Source organism: Micropterus salmoides, unplaced genomic scaffold (assembly GCF_014851395.1).
Source record: "Micropterus salmoides isolate LMB-PRFRI ecotype aquatic unplaced genomic scaffold, ASM1485139v1 Ms_hic_scaffold_19, whole genome shotgun sequence".
Lineage (NCBI taxonomy): Eukaryota > Metazoa > Chordata > Actinopteri > Centrarchiformes > Centrarchidae > Micropterus > Micropterus salmoides.
Genome location: NW_024041039.1, coordinates 13,975,844 through 13,994,042, shown reverse-complemented (window position 1 = coordinate 13,994,042; position 18,199 = coordinate 13,975,844). Strand labels below are relative to the sequence as shown.

Here is an 18,199-nt window from a genome sequence, read left to right as displayed (position 1 = left end):
CCGCCGGCCTGTCATGCTAATCTTGTGGCGGAATGGGGAGGGGTTGCTGCAAGGGAAGGGAGTGGGAGAGGAAGACTAAGAGAGTCTGGTTTTGGGGTGGGGTGGGGGAGGCAGACGAGTCCATTATGTGCATCGAAGTGCAACAATGAACTACCTCAAATCACATCCCTACTTTAATGCTCATGCGTCTCAACTGGATGCCGTGAATTATCAACGCCTTTGAGTTTTGTTTGTGCACGCAACATGGATGCGTGGATGTCCGCGTATTACTGTATATGTCTGCATAACTCCTTCCTGTCCCCTTTGGCTGTCTTCAAAAGATGAAAATAGAAAAAAATACTCTACATTATGTCAAGCATGCAAATTTAATTGAATTAATGACATGAGTCCAAGCCTCTACTGTACATGAAGGCTCCTTGTCCCTGTTTTGTCATCTCGCTCCTTTTTTTTCTTTCCCTCCTCCTCCTACTGTGGAACTGGAATGAGGAACATAGTGTTTCAGCGTCCAACCATAACATTAGAGTCATTAACCCCTATTCCCCTCTCCTGTGCTCTGGGGTATAGAACAACTCTGCTAGGCCTCTGTGTAAACCCCTCACTCTCTGTACAGGCCTTCATCTAAGGCCATATAAATCCCCCTACCTCCATATCTTCACTAAACACCACTGGCTTTGCTGAGGCGATTCTCTAGGCCTCAGTGCAATGTTTTTGAATTCCTTCGTAGGTATCTGTGGTATTTATCCATTTATCCATCTTTCTTAAACTCAGCTTTAACTGTGTGTACTTCTGTTTCAGCTTCACGATATTTAAGATCATGATTTTGTTTATTGTCTGTGATGTGTGATGTGGTCTGGGATGTTATTTAACCCTGGGTTTGGTTTCCGTCCAGGAGATGGCTTAGACAACAGCGTTGCATCGCCTGGCACAGGGGATGACGATGATCCAGACAAGGATAAGAAGAGGCAGAAAAAGCGTGGTATTTTCCCCAAGGTGGCCACTAATATCATGAGGGCGTGGCTGTTCCAGCATCTTACGGTAAGCTCAGACATTATTTTTTAATAATAACACATGTATGAATACAAGCCAGGTAGAATCACACACACTCAAAAAAAAGCATCCTAAAGCACACTCCTGTCGTTACTGAGGGAGTGAGTGACAGCAGCGCTGTGATGCTCACCTGTCAGCCACCTGTCAGAGGGACACAGTGACCAGGTCAATCTAATCAGTTTGGAATGTTTACTCTGCTCAGCACACTCTGAGTAAGAGGGAGATGGACCAATAATCCATGACATTCACTTCAATATGAGATTTACTGTTTGTTTGGCCTGAAGAAGAATGTTTTTTGGGGCAGACTAAGAGAAGAAGAGGTAGTCACTAGAAAATGATTGTGAGTGTAAAGGTGTGTAAAGATTTAGGTTCAGTACACTGATTTTTTGTACACCTAATCACTTGTAGTCAATCCCTCTTTTGTTTTATGTTTTTTAGTAGTTCTTGTGTTTATAGATGGTTATGGATGCAAATATGTAGGTTATTTCATTGGAATGAGCGAAGACTTACTCGTTCCATGTTTTAAAATCTGGTTGACTTGGAAATACTCTAGCTTATGTTTGAGGTTGAGATGGTACATGGTAATATGGTTCTCCTCTGTAGCTGAGAAAAGTTTGTTTGGCTAAATACGCTTTGTTTTCTGTATGTTGAAGTGTGATTTTCTGTCTGTGTGTGTCAAGTATGATGGGATGGACCACATGTCCCCCCACCCTCCCTTATGTCAGGACATTATCAGAACATCAGGCTGTATTGATTTTGCAAACCCAGGTCAGATTTCAGGAGGAGGTGGCCACGCCAGGACACATAAGCTGCTCTCTGAGCACGTGGCTCCCTGTCCCAGAGATGGAGTGACAGTGTAGGGGGAAGGGAGAAGTAAAGGAAGAGAGAGAGAAAGTAGAAGAGACCAAGTTTGGAGGTTCAACCTTATGGATCATCCACACTTTTAAGACAGTCAAGTGCACCCTGTACTCTTGCAACCACCCCCCCCCCACACACACACACACCAGTGCCCACTCCTAGCCCAAAGCCCCTGTACCCTGATTACCTAACCAAAAGCCCAAGTAATGTGTGGCCAGCAAATACGGCCTAATTGAAAGGGCTGTAAATCCATTACATATTGGTCAGGGATAATCAGGAGTGCTTTAATCACTTTTATCTATTCAGGAGCAGTGAAGCTGCAACAGCAAAGCCCTGAGCCTTGCAGGCCTTAGTGGCTCCACCACGCCAGTCTGCATGCTTATTATTCTCATCATTATCAAAATGACTTCACAGCTGTTCACAGCTCCATCGCTCCCTGGCTGGAGACCTCTCACCAAACCGTACAGACCAGGCTTCATTCAGATGCTGAGGGTGGGAGGGAGGGAGGGTAAACTTTTTTTTTTTCATTATTTGAGCTTGGAGTAGAATGCGGTGTTTGTGTATGAAGTGGACAAACAAAGAAGGCTAAATGTTTACTGAATTGGAATGTACTGTATGTGTACATAGCACAAAATACATCTTAAAAATACACACCTTATGTGAGCTTAGACTAAATATTTCCTCATGATTTGGCATCTTTCCTGGTGAAAGCCTCACATAGCTTCAACACTCCCTTCTGCAAAAGATGCAGAGAGAAAGACAGAATGACGCATACAGAGCTTTTGGAAGAGTCGCCAACAATTTTCTTTAGAATTGTTTTAAAATTGAATTGAAAGAAAGGAAGGGGGAAAAGCCCAATGTTGAGCACAGGCACATGTTTCAGAGAGCTGGTTAATTCAGACAGAGCAGAGCTTTCAAGGCCCTCTTTTTCTCTGTCCCCTCTCCTTTATCACATCCCCTGCTTGTAGATGTTCTCTCCAATCTTTATTTGTTTCTTTTGTGTAAAGCCCTGGCCAGTCTTGTACCAATAATAATCCCTCCCTTTTAACCTGCCTTCATTTCTTTACTGAAGAAGAGGACTAATTGAATTATCCCCCTTCTCTTCTCACCATCCAATTCTCCCACCCATAAACTCTCTCTCTCTGTCTCTCTCTATCACACACACACACACACACACAAATACATGCACACACACACTCACACCCATTAGCCATTCTCCTTTCTTTTAATTTGTTAAGCAAATGTATTTGCTATTGCTGGATGCATTTGTGCAAGGGTGAATTCTTGGGGACTTTGGCCCCTGAATGGCCTATAGTGGCATTCTGCCATTCATGCATTCATTAACTGAGGGGTGAGGAGTGAAAGGAGCGGCCTTGTATTTTCTCAAACTGTGGGGCCAGCATGGAGCTCCTCTTCGATGAGCCACAGGGGTCTCTCTACATATGTTCTCAACATCCAGCCATTGTCACATCTTCTGAAAAGCTCAAAAGGACTGGAACCCCCTTCACACACAGAAAAACAACACAGGCCAATAGTAACAACTGTTGGCTTTTAGATTCAGTATAACAAAATTGCCCTCTCCCTCTCCCCTCCCACCCTCCCTTGCTTCACTCTGACCTCACACTCTCTTGGGAGAAGTCACAAGATGGTTTTCTTCATGACAGTCACATATAGAAAGAAACCTAATTTCAACTCATGTTTACCATCAATCCTACAGTCAAGCTAAGGGGAAAATAAAGTTTTATTGCCCATAAAAATCTTGCAAAATATGCAAAGATTCCACAATTACTCTATGGTGAAGCTGTAATAACCTTGCTTCTTTCATGTTACATCCAAATATACATGCAGTAGAGAGCATATGAGCTGGCAACCTTAAATGCCCCATATGTAATTGGCAAATGGCTGGACAGATCAGCTGGTGTTAGCTGGCAGAAGAGGGTCAGACTGTCTCTCCACTCCCTCCTTCTATCCTCCCTCCCACTCTTAGTCTCTCTCTCTCTCTCTCTCTCTCTCTCTCTCTCTCTAATACACCCCCTCCTCCCCATGAGTTTCTGGATGTCTTCCAGCCACATTAGGGGAAGGAAAATCCCAGACTGTTGGTATAAGCTTTTCAATACTACAGGGAGATTATGTTATCAGAAAGGTAAACTTCACTGTTAGGGGTAAAATGTTCTACTGCACTTCAAACGCATGGACTGCAAAATCCAGGAGGGGAAGAGGGAGTAAATCAGAAAGATAGGTAGATGGAGGGAATGTAAGATAGAAGAAGAGAAGTGGAAAGAGTGGGTGGCAGATGGAGAAAGAGAGAGGCAGCGAAGGGAGTTGTTCTTATTGTTGCACAAGTGATGCCCTTTTGCTTGGCAAAAGCAAACTAAAATCCACAATTAGCCCCTCGGTGCTCCTGCTCTTCCTTCCCTCTCACCCTGTGCTAGCCCCCTGCTAGCCTTTACTCACCCCTGTAAAGACAAGGGTCAGCCTTGCAATGAAAACAGGAAGCACTCAAATCCAGATACCATTTTGGTCTCTGGCCTTGTCTTTTGACTAGTGTAAACCTTAAAACACCTATGAAAATAATTAGGGGACCTCAGGTGCAAACCAGGCCAGTTGAGAGTTTGCACACGTGTATATGTGTTAGCTCGAAGGAGGGAGGGAGGGAGGGATTGACTTGAGAGGGAGAGTGGTCAGTCAGATGAGTAAGTATGTAGCCCTCTCAAGCATCAAGCGTCTCAGGTTTTGTGCCGGGCCACCCTTTGGCCTGGGTGTTTGGGGAAATTCTGTTAAGCTGCTAAGCCAGGTGTATTGGTCCCCTGGGCACCTTGAAAGGGAAGTGATATATCCCTTGGTCATTTGGAAAGTCCTTGTACTGTGAGCAGTAGAACTGTGTGTTCACATGAGAAATGTTTATGTATGATTAAGTGGTATTGAAATATAGTTATTTGTACAATACTTATATGTGTAACATCAATGTGAGAATTGAGTCATAAACTGGGTTTTTTTGCTGAATTGATAAAATGAACACTCAAACGATGCCCTTTTAATACAGGTGTTAACCAGAGTGAGGACACACTTTGTGAGGAGATGAGTGCATTGTGCTGCAAACATCATTAGACACTAGTGACAGTGGCTGAACCCCCCCTTCCCCCAAACTCCCAATCCAAGCCCAACATAGCATTAGTCTCCATGACAACAGGGTGTCATCGTCAGGTCGAGCCCTCCTAGCTGCTCTCTCGAACGCCCTTTATAGATGCATATAAAAGAGCCGGCTAGGGTCATTCATGAGACATGGGCGCAGGCAAAGGCAAACCCTGGCAACGGATGTTTGTCCCATACGATAAACAAGTGTACGAGTCCATCCCTCAAAACAAGAGGGCATGTTGTTTGAGTAGACTAAACAGTCCGCTCCGTAGTATCCCCAGTTTTGTTTAAGCTTCTCTAGTCCTTCTAATCCTTGTGTGTTGTTCCAGTACAAGCAGCATTTAACTGGTGGAGACACACATCTGCAAACAGTTTGAAATACCCAAGCCTTTCTTCTTTTACATTGAACTTTTGAAAGCTGTTTATTCCATATTTGCTGGTGCCCACTTTATCTTATAAGTATATTTGGTACAATGCATTTGTGTTGTTTTAAAAATGTTTGCTTAGTTAGTTCACGTACTTGTAACATGTACTCATTTTTGAAAATATAATTGTATAATGAACTTTTGAAAGCCAGAAAAATTATAAAAATGTAACTCTAAGCTATGTGTCCCTGGTGTACATTGAAAATATGCTTTTCACCTCCTTAAGTTGTGTGAGTTTGGATGAAGAGAAGGTGGAGACAAAGGCTAAGGAGGGAGGGGGGTTTAGGGGTAAGAGCATGGGGTAAAGAGGGGGCTCCTAAGGGTCACAGAGGTGGAAGCCTGGAGGAGGCCCACACACTAATCTGTCATGCGCTTGTTTGCCTCGGAGCCCAAAAGTCAGCTCTCTAGTCACCCGTAGCAACCCAGACGACAGTTTGGTTGACTGCCACTGCCCAAATGTGTGACTATCAGTGGGAGACGCAGGAAAAAGAGTCATCACATTACTTCTGTGACAACACCCACTGCTTTGTGTGTTTACAGAACAGACTTTAGTGACAATATGACAAGATAGTTTTGTGATGTTTAGCACGGGAGTCATTGAAAATCATTGATAATGACTGTGGAGGAGATCTTTTAGAGGGGTTGGTGCCGTGCTATTGTCCAGTCACTGTGTTCTAACATTGGCTGCTCAGCGACCCTGGAAAACAGAGCCACAAGCCAGTCTGCCATCTGTTCTTCCCCAGTCAGGCCCTCAGAGGGGCTACCACAGCACAGACCTCACAGGGAAAGACACTCAAATGCAGACACTGACACTACACTGAAAATATTCTCAAGAAATTCTTAATTTCACACAAGAATCTCGCCCTCCTTGTCTGGACTCATCAACACATTATCCCTACATGTCAACAAGATGCTCTAGAAGGAGATAGCAGTTCAGAAAACAGACTGAAAATTTAGTGACTTCCTATTTTCACAGGCTGTATAATTATATGATGGGCCGCATCAACTTTGCCATCTCACTGCAAAGCAGCTTTGCTATAATTTTCCTGTGTTAGTGTGTCACAGCTCTGTTTACTGTGTGCTTTGGCGTTGTTGGTAGCTGTTCCAGAAGTTCAATGCTGCATTAGAATGTAATAAGCCCTAATTCTTTTCATGCTCCAAAATCAGACCTTTACACTTTCCCCCCTAATCTAGATCTGTCATAGTTTCACTTCAAAGCCAACTAATCCCACGTGGAATCCACTGACATATAAAGCATAGCACATTAACCTTGCATACACTTTGCAGTGTGTGCGAGTCAGTCCCTCCCCGCTAAAACTAACGTTTTCATTAACCTCGGATTAAAATAATAGAGACCCGGAAATGCGTTAATGTTAGCGTTACATGTTTAAGGCTGATTTACACGATGGGTTTACGGTTACTTTTAACGTTGCAGAAATGTTTTAACCACAGTGAAAGCACGTGCTTAACGTTACCGATATGAGAGTGATTAGCAGACACTAGTTACAAGATAAAGGTTGCATGATATCTTAAGTTTTAACTTACGTGAGCCTAGTTAACGTTGGGCTTAAACAGAAGACTGCAGTCCACCGTTAACTTACCAGACTCGGTAACGTTAATGTGATCAGAGAGTAACGTTAGATTGTTGTTCTGCACAGGTTCATGTCTATCAGTCGATACAAACAAATGGGAAGTAATAGTTGGGTTGGTCATTAACGTGATAATTGGAGCATTTAATGTTACCTTAGTGTTACAGTATATGCTGTCAAAGTGTCAAGAAACAAAATGCTATAGGGTGCATACTTTTTCAATGGACAGCCACCGGAAACCGGGGCTCGCTTGCTCTCTGATGGAACACGTGTATCGGCTATCTAGCCTGTGCTGAAGTCAGCAGTGAGAAGGTAGGCTAACATGTAATTTGGAGACCAAAGCAGACCAGGCTTCCTCACCAACAACGACCAAGAGAGCTGTGAAACAGGCGTTAGCAAGTGAACTTGGCTCCATTTGCACAAACTTCTTAACCTAGGACAAACCCAAATGGAAAAAATGCAATATGGACCCAAACCCAGTAGTTTCACTGTTTTTAAAAAAAAAAAAAAAAAAAAAAAAAAAAGTCATTCAGTTGATTTCGGTGCGGAATTTGGTATGTGCATCGTCTGTGTTGCGTGCAATGTTGAATCATCTGTCCACTGCCTTATAAACAGCTTTCCGGGCTTCTACCACTTGCAAACTGAGAGCAGCAAGTGTTGACTCAGGAAAGTGAAAAGTCTCCAGACTATAAGACCACATAACCATGTTAACTTGTTTTGCACACCATGACATCCCCTGTTGATTGATAAATTGTGCCTAATAACATAACAGTCAGCCTGTATCCAGGTTCATAAATGTTAAATTTTTTGTGTTAGAAATGATTTTCCTGACAAGTGTGAGACTTTGCACTCTCCTGAACACATCCAAAGTCTTGCCCTTGACCCAGGATTAATTTGGCTCATTGCATTTACACAGATTTCTGGAGACATGGCCACAGAACATATTAATGGAAATGGTCCAGAAGAACCAATGGACACCTCTGCTGCAGTTAATCATTCCCATAGACTTGCATATCCTCAAGATGAGCATCATGTTATTGCACATGTGAAAATGCAGGGCTTCCTGCATAATCTACTTCATAAACACTTCTCCTCCCCCTACCTCATGTTTCCTCCCTCCCTGTTAATTTTCATTCCTGCTGTTTGCATCTTAATGCAGGTTGTTTAATGAAGTAGCAGAAATGAGTGCTTTCGCTAAGGGACTGTTTACAACACGTTCCCACTGCATGGAGGTGATTAAGCTGTGTGAAACTCCACAGTGTTTGCCAAAGAAAAGAAAAAGAGCAACCTGCAACATATCCTCCAGTAAGACAACAGCAAGGAAAAAACAAAGGAGGAGAGTGTTGCCTGAAATGTGATGCAATGTGCATTTCTTTAAATGTGGATTTAGAACAGGAATGTCCTCATGGAAGACCAAGAGCACAGCATGAATTTGACCAGCCCCTGCAGAGGTGATTGCACATGTCCTGACCGCAGCAGATTATAAACAGGGCTATGCCTGTGGAGGGCAGCCAGATTTATAAACTCGCAGCTCAGAACAGTGAGAGACTTGCAAGGCCCTATGCTCCACTGAGAGTAGGCCACAGCCTGGGAATGTTTCCCTGCCTTCAGCACAGCAGCGCAATCCACTGCTGCTGTAGCCATAACACTGATCTGTTGGCTAGGACCTGGCTGAGCTGACTCAATAAGAAATAGGGTTGAATTACGTCATGTGTAATAAGGGACCCCGCAAGGTAGTCTGTGATAGCATACATGCCGCCGGTGGAAAAGCAGGGTTATTAAGATGGTGGTAGCTGATTTTGTGCCGTTTTCCCTTTTCTACACTTTTGGGGTTATCTTACTTATAACAAAATGTATAAGAGGATTTTGGTTTCACATCTTAGAGCTAGTTTCCTTAAATTACCCCTTACCCTTCCAGGGTTACTGCCCTGCAGGCTAGCCTCATCCCCCCACAGTTGATTGCGGGGTTGTGGCAAGAGCTGCTAGAATGGTGGCTGCTGCATGCTGGGGACCATGGAGGCCAATGAGATTCTGCTGCAGGCCTCCAAGCTGCCCCAGCAGTGCTTTGATATTCATCTCACACCAAGAGAAGAAAATGCAAAGGGGAAAAGGAGCAGCACAAGTGTGGAAACAGCAAACCAGGCTAAATAAAGGGAGGGAGGCAAGGAAAGAGAAAAGGTTGAGGGATGGAGGCAACGAGTAGAAATCAAAAACAGACCATGTGTTTCACTGTTTGGTTTGTCATGGGACCCTGGCTGCACCAAATCCCACTCCTGCCATTTTGTGTGATTGTTCTCCTCTCCCTGCCTACTCCTCTCAAATGCATGCTTTTGTTTTGCCCAGCGCTCAGTCCAGGGGCAGGCAGTGGGATTCCTGCACAGTGGGGTCCTTATAACTGGGAGCCATGTCTCTTGTTCTCACCTCTTCCCCCCACTTCCTCACCTTTTCATTTTTTCCCCCATTGATATCCTCTCTCTTTCCCTCTCTGAACTTATGGACTGGCTTTTAAGAGAGAGCCCGGTCCACATCAGAGGCTGAAGCTGAGCGGGTCAATTTGTTGCTCCTTTCCCCAGTACTTCCCCCTTCACTAGCTTCAGTGGACCCTCTCTGCACTGCAGCCATTTACCCAGAATTCTCCACTGCTCAAGTAGGTCTGCCTAGCAGTATATGCAGTACCCATACAGTATATTGAACCATGTGTTGTTAGTGTCTGTTCAGATCTCTGAATTTCTCTGCAACCTCAACCTCCTAAGATCATGTACAGCTACACAAATGTGTGACAGATAGCAACCCTTGTATCAGAAAATAGCTATACCACACACTGATAAGGAAAAGCAGATGGATAGAAGAAGAAGAGAACTAAAAGGGGGAAAATATATATCCAAATCTAAGTAGAGCAGGCCTTGGCTCCAGATGTGAATCTCTCTGAATATTGATCATGGAGAAAGCTAGTCCCCCATATCCCCAGGGCTGCAGCGACTGACACACAAAGCACCTCTATAAAGCCCATAAACCAGCTTGTACAATTATTTAGATAAAGGGGCCGACAACAGCAATGTATGCCTCGCAACGCAGAACCTCCTCCTTGGCTCTCATCCTCCTACTACTGTTCCTGCTCCTCCTTTTCCTTTTTCTCATCCAGTATGAAGATGAAGAAATTAAAAAGGGGGGCAAATGTGTAATTAGCCACACATTTCTGAATCCTCCTTAATGTTCATTACTGAAACCAGGGGCAATTACAAGTTCAAAGGGGTTTAGGGCAGCAGCAGCCTGCATAATCAGTCGCAAATTAAGCACAGCTCATTTGTCACAGCACAGCACGCACACTTGTGTATGTGCACACAGAAACACACATGCATGCATACTGTCAAAGATGAGTCATAGACAAGCTGACAGGCATCAATTTCCATACAGGCACAAATCTCAACTACCCCAAGGCACTGGGTTAGGTCGTCCAATCCTCTTACGCTCTGATGCTTTGTTTTCACTAGACAACGGCAAACACCACTGACACCTTCACCTTAGCTTGCTTGACATTATACTGTATCCTACTTGCATTCATCCTCTTATAGGTGTCCTGTTTGCTCTTACAATCCCTGCCACCACCTGTCCCGTCCTGTCTCCTTTATACAGCTTTTTTTTTTTTACCTCTATCTTCATCTGTGTCTGTCTCCTCCCACCTGGCTGTGTCTCTTCAACACGTGACAGTATGTGTTTCATGTCTGTCCCCGGAGGTGTATCTCAGTTACCTCTGGGGCTGGGTCACAATGGCTAATCCTGTCTTCAGGTGGCTGTTTAGCACACTGAGAGGAGAGCTCGCAGAACCGGAGGTGAGCTCCTATTACAGGACTCCCTGACCAGGGGTCACCTCCAACACTGTCAGAATACACACACATACACACAGCGAAACATGCACACATGTCCTGGCAGATAGGCAAGAATGCTTGCACATGCATGCACGCGCACACAAAAGATTTCACACACAAACACTGTCACTCAAACACATTGAGCCTGCTTATCTATCCCAGGTGGCTCAGCCTTCATCTCGCTCCTCCCTTGTACTTTTTATCTGTCTACTGTACTACTCCTCTTCTAGTCTTTCCTGTCTTCTCTCATTCCCAGATCAGTCAGACTCTTGTTCACATTAGGATTCCCTGATATGATCTCCATGAAGACTTGCTCTAGTAGCCATGCGTTGCCTGTCCTGCCTAGCACCCTCATTGTTTAAGCTGCTCTCACACGGGGACACAGTCAGGTCTCCAGTGAATTGAATGGAGCCCTATCATGTGTGGCTCAGCATAGTGGGAGAGAGAACTCATTTTTCACTGGGGGACTAACATCCATCTCAGCAGCCAAACACTGGCTGTTTCATTAAGTAGCCCATCCAGGCAGACAGATGTGTTCACCACACAGCCATGTTTGCCTATGCAAGAGCATGTATTAACCCACAATCCTTTGGGGGAGATTAATAGGCTACCAGTCCCTTTCCATTGAATATCTCCATGCCATTTTCACCTCCTTTCCTTGGCTAGATATTAAAAACTAATGAAGCCTATTGAAAATGGGAACTGCGAGGCTCTTCACGGATCATTTTAGGTTATTTGGACTCAAACAGAGAGGGATCTCTTTAAGGCACAGTTTGAGCTGAATTAAGAAAATAAATGTGGAGAGCTGTGTTGAAGAAACAGGAGGGAAAAAGGAAAGTAGAGAGTGTGACTGTAAAAAGATGTGTGTTTAAGAAAAGACAACTCTACTCTGACACATGGAGCGGAGACACGGCAGATGTTAGCAATTCCAGAGCATAGCAAAGCATTCCCAGTGTTGGAACCACGTCCTAATTGCCATAATAGAGGTGGTAAGCGCTGACAGTAATGGAGTCGTGGGGATCCATCCCCGGCAACCTGAATTAGGGGCCACTTGGCAGATCCACTTCAAGATGGCTTTTGTTTTTTTGTCAAGATGCCCTTGTTTTCACTGTTGTGCAAACCTTTTTAATCTTGCTTTTTTTGTTCTGTAGAACTTTCTTTCCCCTGCCATTCTGTCAGAAATATGGGGCTCAGGGGTGGTGGTTGGCAGAGGATGCAGCGTAGCGAGAGAGAAGGTGGTGTGAGATAGATGGGTCAGAGAAATCTGGGCTGAGAGTAAGCAAAGAGTTAAAAGCGTCCATGTCATGGGCTCACCTCTGCACCAGGCCTGGTGAAAGGCGGCGGGGTGCTGTCGGGGAAAATGACTTCCTGAGACATTACCATCAATCACCAGACAGGTCAGGCCCCCCAATCCCGCCATCAGGATGGAGGAGATGAGAGGGGGATGGGGAAGAAGGATTAGACTAGAGGGGACAAAAACAGAGAGGAATACTTAAGGCTTGTTGGAGAACAGACTATTTACAATCTCTTTTTTTGTTGTCTGACTGTTTTATATCTTTATCTTCCTCTGCCTATCTGTCTCTCTGTGTCTTTCTCTCTCTCTATTTTCCGGCCTTCCATAAAACGGCTATCCAGGCATTCAGGAACGGCCCCTGCTGGTCAGAATCCTCTCCTCGGCTCAATTGCATCATTAATTATTCCACAGGCAGTGGGCTAGAAGCAAATCTAAAGAGAGGAAGAGAAATAGAGAGGGAGCAAGAGTTAGATGGGGAGATGGGGGACAGCTGTCTAACACCCCCAGTTGGTCTTGCTTTCACTCTCTTTCTCTCTGTGTCGCTTTCTGTAAATGAAGGATGGTAGAGGGGAGGGGCTTGGGTTACCTCAGTGAGTGGTTGTGTTACATTCCTGAGAAGGGAAGGGGTAGGGGGGTGGTTCGACGAGTTGTTGAAAAGAACACAGACGCTTGTCAACAGCCTCCGAGCTGGGGAGCCATCATGCCTTGCTTTAGGACCGCAGGTCAATGACCCTCTGTTGCGCCCAGATAGAGAAAGGTAGAGGGATACAGAGGGAGCTAGAGAGAGAGAGACAACGACCTAAAGCTACAATAAATCACCGTATGGTACGTGTCGCTGCTTGTCTGTGGCAGAGGTCAGTCAAAAGCCTGAAAAATCTCTAAATCCTTCTCTTTCTCTCTTCACCTATAAAACACTGTACGTGAGCAGTGGCTGAGTGACTGTGGATTAGCGTTCTCCAAAGCACTAGTAGAGTAGAAAGAAGAAGAGAGTGACAGAAAAAACCGCAAGCGCTGGCAGTCATGGCAAAATGGCCCATTAGATTTAAGGAGTAAAAGTTCATCAGCTTTATTAATGGGACGGTATATAAATGAAGTATGAATTACCTGACTTTTATGGAGTGGCGAGAGTGAAACTGAAGTGTCTTATGATATAATGTTTTAGTGAGCTGCTCTGAGCGCTCTGATGAGCAGGCTGCAGAGAGGAGGAGAGAAAGAGTGGAGAGAGAGAGACTGAAGTGTGCTGGGGTCCCCTGAGTCCAGTGGCTGGAAGGTTGCCTGATTGTTGCTAACATGCGTATCTGATCGGGTTAGCTTGGAGACAGGGACATTCGTAGCTTCCAGGCTTATTCTTTGCGTGTCATTAGCTAGCACAGTAAAAATTGCCGGGACGGAAAAAAAAAAAAGATCAGCTGCATTTCTGATTTTGTCGCTCTTCTACACATGTGAATGCAATCACAAGTATGCTGCTAGTATGCTAACTGCACGTGCACAAGTAGTTTTATAAACAAGCAGGCGTGCACTTATACAGTATATGCAAGTACACATGCGAGCACAAGGACACACACACATATACACACACACATACACATGCTCCCCACCATCCTGTAATAAGCGGTAAGCTGAGCTAGCTGATGGTCATCCTCCCATGGGGCTGCTGGGTGGCTGCCAACTTCCTGCCTGCTTTGTCAGTGGATAAAGCCCCTAACAAACGAGAGGGCTGTAGCTAGGCAGGCCAGCCAGGTCAAAGGTCACCTCGGCCCCCAGGCAGGATTGAGCCTAAGAGCACCACAAGGAGAGAGAGGGAGAGGATGGAAGAATGCACTTAAAGATTGGCTGCTATTAACCAGGCCTAAAAGCTATATCCCTGCCTTGCCCCTCCTTCTTTCCCCGTCTTTTCTCTTCTCTTCCTTCTCTTCAGCAGCACTTCACAAAGGCATTTTAACTACCGTCACATGTCGACTCTGCTTTGAGGAACATTAAGAAAGTGAAAGATCCTGAGGGCATTTGTCAGTCCACACAGCCCCATGCAGCCAGCCGCCCCTGGGTGTTGAGCAATGACAGGAGATATCTCCTTGACTCATACACCCCTAGATGAAAGGAGAACTCAGAAGACGTGCATTTCTGAAAGACGAAAACGGTATTCAGCAAAAGAGAACAAACACAACAGGTATGGACGGGTGGTGACTGATCAGGGCTTGGCTGGCTTTGTTCCATGGAAGTACTTGTGATCTCAGATGAATGCACCTATGGTTACCATCAGCTATGCTCCTCTGTCTCACTGACAGGGACATGATCTGAAGTGTTTGTCTGTTACGGGCCTATGAGCTTCTCTCGCTGGCAGAGGACAGAGGAAAAGGGAGACACTGTAGGAGAGGAGAGAAAATGTTTCTTTCCACCCCAGCTGTCCATTCAGAGGGAGAGAAAATTTGACATGGTTGACTTGAACAAATTTAGCATCATTAGCAAACAGGAAGTGTCCCCTGCAGCTGTTTTTTGGCGGGGGAGGGAGAGTTCCTGCCCGCACTGTAATGGACAAATGTTACCCACCATGTTTGCCTTTGATTTTTGACCTGAAAACAAGAATTGACATTACAAATGTCCTATGATATCTTCCAAATTGGCTTGACATTCCATAGCTGGCCCCGGGGGTTTCTTGTTTGTCCTCTGTAAGTGGTTGTGCTCTTGTTGTTGTGTCCTGAGGCTCGCTATTAGAATGTACTGTCCTTTCTCTCGAGAATGTGAAGTCTTAAAGAGGCAGAGGGCGAGACTAGAAAGAGAAAGGGAAAGAGTTAAAAGAGGTCCTGGTTGTGTATTTGAATACTTATGCTCATTAAGTTAATGCACAATGAAAGGGAGAACCGTCAAGTGGAAACTCTCAGAAGCTTCTATTTGAGGAGCGAACACACTTGCTTTTCTCTCCCTCAGTCTGTCCATTGCTACACAAATTAATCTGTTTCTATTTCAATTGAAGATCAGCCCCACTTTACTTTGACTTAGGAAGTTAAACAAAGTCTAAAGAACACAATAGAGAAAGAGGATAAACTTAAAGAGACCCTGTATGTTAATATTAAGTCCTTTTCGCAACAGACTTTATCAACAGGCTCTAGGTTGTAAGTGCTTTACTGTTTTGTCATTGGTCCCTTGTGCTTTCCCAGCATTTCTTTCAAGTGGACTGTAAGCCCCAGTATGCCTGAATAGTGTCTAATAACCTAGACCTATTTAATGCAGAACATTTAGAATTATTTACATATATGAAGCCTAAGGAAAAACAAACCCTCATATGTCAGAAGGTGAAACATTTTTTGTACAATGAATTTCGGAAGCACAGATTATTTTTCCCTATTGGAAATCATAGGGACTGAAAAAGATATACAACATATGTTTGAATAAATAGATATGGTGATGACCTTTGTGTTCCATACTCAAAACCCATGCAAGAGGTTTTCAGGTAGTCAGTGTAAAAAAATCATTGATTTTTTTACAATGTGTACATACGTCATTAAATCAGTGGTGATGTTTATTCAGAGGCTTAGTTTGTTCATTACGCTTTAGCCATAGCATGTGCTCCCAATGACTTTATGACTGGCAACAATGACAAGTGGTGTGGAAATGAAGTTGTCCAATGCAGGCAAAGTGGGTGGGTCCTCTGCTTTGACAGGCACACCAGGCCTCTAATAATCTACTTATAGGCCCTAAAAGTCCCTCGCAAAGGCAAGAGACCTCACACTTCCAACAAGCAACATAATAGAATTATCGAAAAAAAAACTTGACTTGAAAATTTTAACATATTGAAATTTAATAGGGAATATAACCCTTTGTAGGAGGATAATCCTTTGGCTCAGTTGCAGTCATTGCAACATGTTTTAAAGATTTCTTGAGAGCAAGTAGTGAGCGTGGCAGTGTGTTGACATCAGGCGAGCTGGAGAGCAGAACAGAACAGAGCTGGGTGCCCCTGAGCAGGCAGTTACCACAACAAAGCCAACAGACTGGTCTGGAAAACCAGGCCAAATTCCTGCCCTCTAGGACCTGGCTTAAAGCTCAAGCGGAAACTTTGAAAGAGGGGGACGAGAGAAGATGAGAGGAGAAGAGTGGAGAAGAGGTGGAGTGAAGAGGATACGAAACGAGGCCAGACGGGTTAGCGTGTAGCGAGAAAGGGATAGCTGCTGGGGCCTATGGAGTACGGCAGGAGAAGGAGAGATCAACGGAAATGAGAGAGAGGTAGAGACTGAGAGGAGACCAGGCCCCCACTGTAAGGATGGAGGGATCGTATTCCTTCTCTTGAAAGCGGAGGGGCAGCCGTGTGGTGGAAAAAGAAGCCATGAACTTGATCTGACGATTAAATAGGCACATCTCTATGGCTGCAGGCCACAAATGAGACCAGGTCCGCAACACAGCACACACACACAGTTTGTGTGTATATCTGTTGGCAAACTCCAATAGATCCATGGGTTGAGTTCAGTTGATCCTTATTTGTTTTGCATATTTCTGCAGATTGGACACCGTTTTTTCCAGTTTTATTTTCTTTATTGGATCAAAGTGATACCTTATTATCATTATGCATGATAGCATTTGGAAAAACATCTCTCTCTTTTCTTTGGTCGATTCGCTGAGTCTGGAGGTGCATTGGGATTGTGTGGGAGTGATTGCTATTTAGCCTCATGGAGCTTGGTACAATCAGATGCCTATATCTTGCATATCCTCCAGGGCTCCTTCCTCACCCTCTCCTTCCATTCATTCCTCGCTCCTTCCGACTCCCCTCACCCACTTTACTGTTACTGTAGCTTGGCAGGCAAGCAGGGCAGTTATGCTGTAGAGCTTCTCTACAACCTTGCACCATCTCCAGTGAACATAAATTAATGGTGTAGAGCAAACAGGCTCCTGGCTGGGGTCCAAGAGCTGGTTTCAGGAGCTCAGCCAGCGATTGTTGTGGCGGGCCATGGCAGCAACAGCAGTAGTAGTACTGATGCACTGCCAACCAACCAGCCAGTCAGAGAGGCAGACAGAGTGGGGGCCCGTTTGCACTATAATAGATGCCGCAGGCCTCGCCAGTCTGCCTTGTATTTGTAATCATCACCGTTTTATTGTCAGAGGCCAGTCCTCTGAGAGCCCTTATACTTATTGTTGAAGCTCTGGAGTCTGGAGTGAGCGAGACAGGAGTGTAGTGGTATGTTCTGAATGCTGATCGTGTGAGGTGTAGATATGGATGTACTTTCATTTGCTGTTATCAGAGATTGGCATGCAGTGCGTGCGGTTTGTAGGTTGGCATCATGTGAGTGCTGTTTATAAGTTGGCAGTGTGTGTGTCTGTGTATGTGTGCAATCTAGAGAGAGAGAGAGAGAGAAGGGGAAAGCAGCAGGGTTGAATCATTGAGTCATGTGGCATTCTTGCCTGTTTTCAGACTGTTGTCAGGAAGCAGTGTAGTTCCCACTAAAATAAAACAAACACCCAAAAATGCCCTCTACTCCCTCCCACCTCCACCCGCCCAAAAACATACAGAGAGGGATGGAGAGAAAGAGAGAACAGTGGAGAGAGAGATAAAGTTGAGAATAGAGATAAAAATGGAGATGATATGAGGTTTAATGTAACATCAGCCATCTTTAGCTCTACCAGTTTACTCAATTTGAAATATTTAGTTTGGGCTCAGCTAAGTATTCGAATAAAGCAGACTTAGTTCATAATTGATTAAATAAATTAAATTTGAAATCACAAATCTGCGTTATTTGTAATTTTATAGTATATTTTAAATTATTTGCAGTTTATACTGATACATATGAAAAATCTTACATTGTCATAAAAATGTGATGTCCATTTGATGTTTACAGGCAGAAATAATTAACTCAATCCTTCAATTCACACCACAACATCTGTCAGAAAACTGCAGCTAAAAAGCCAGATATTGCTCTGTGCAACACTTGTGATGGATTCAAAAACTCCAACTGGATTTATTTGTCATATCTGTTTGATCTTCCAGAAATGCCGATATGC

The 18,199-nt window shown here is 44.4% G+C and overlaps 1 protein-coding gene across 5 annotated transcripts in view; it reads left to right on the top strand.

The window, feature by feature from the left end:
• Positions 1-18,199, top strand: part of meis2a (Meis homeobox 2a) — an 80,313-nt gene that overhangs the window by 32,842 nt on the left and 29,272 nt on the right. For 4 of the 5 annotated variants that reach the window (XM_038728493.1, XM_038728491.1, XM_038728488.1 and 1 more), the window contains exon 8: positions 890-1,035. In XM_038728493.1, the coding sequence (XP_038584421.1) occupies positions 890-1,035 (146 nt within the window). The remainder of the gene's footprint in view (positions 1-889; positions 1,036-18,199) is intronic. The other variant, XM_038728489.1, reaches the window with a different exon arrangement.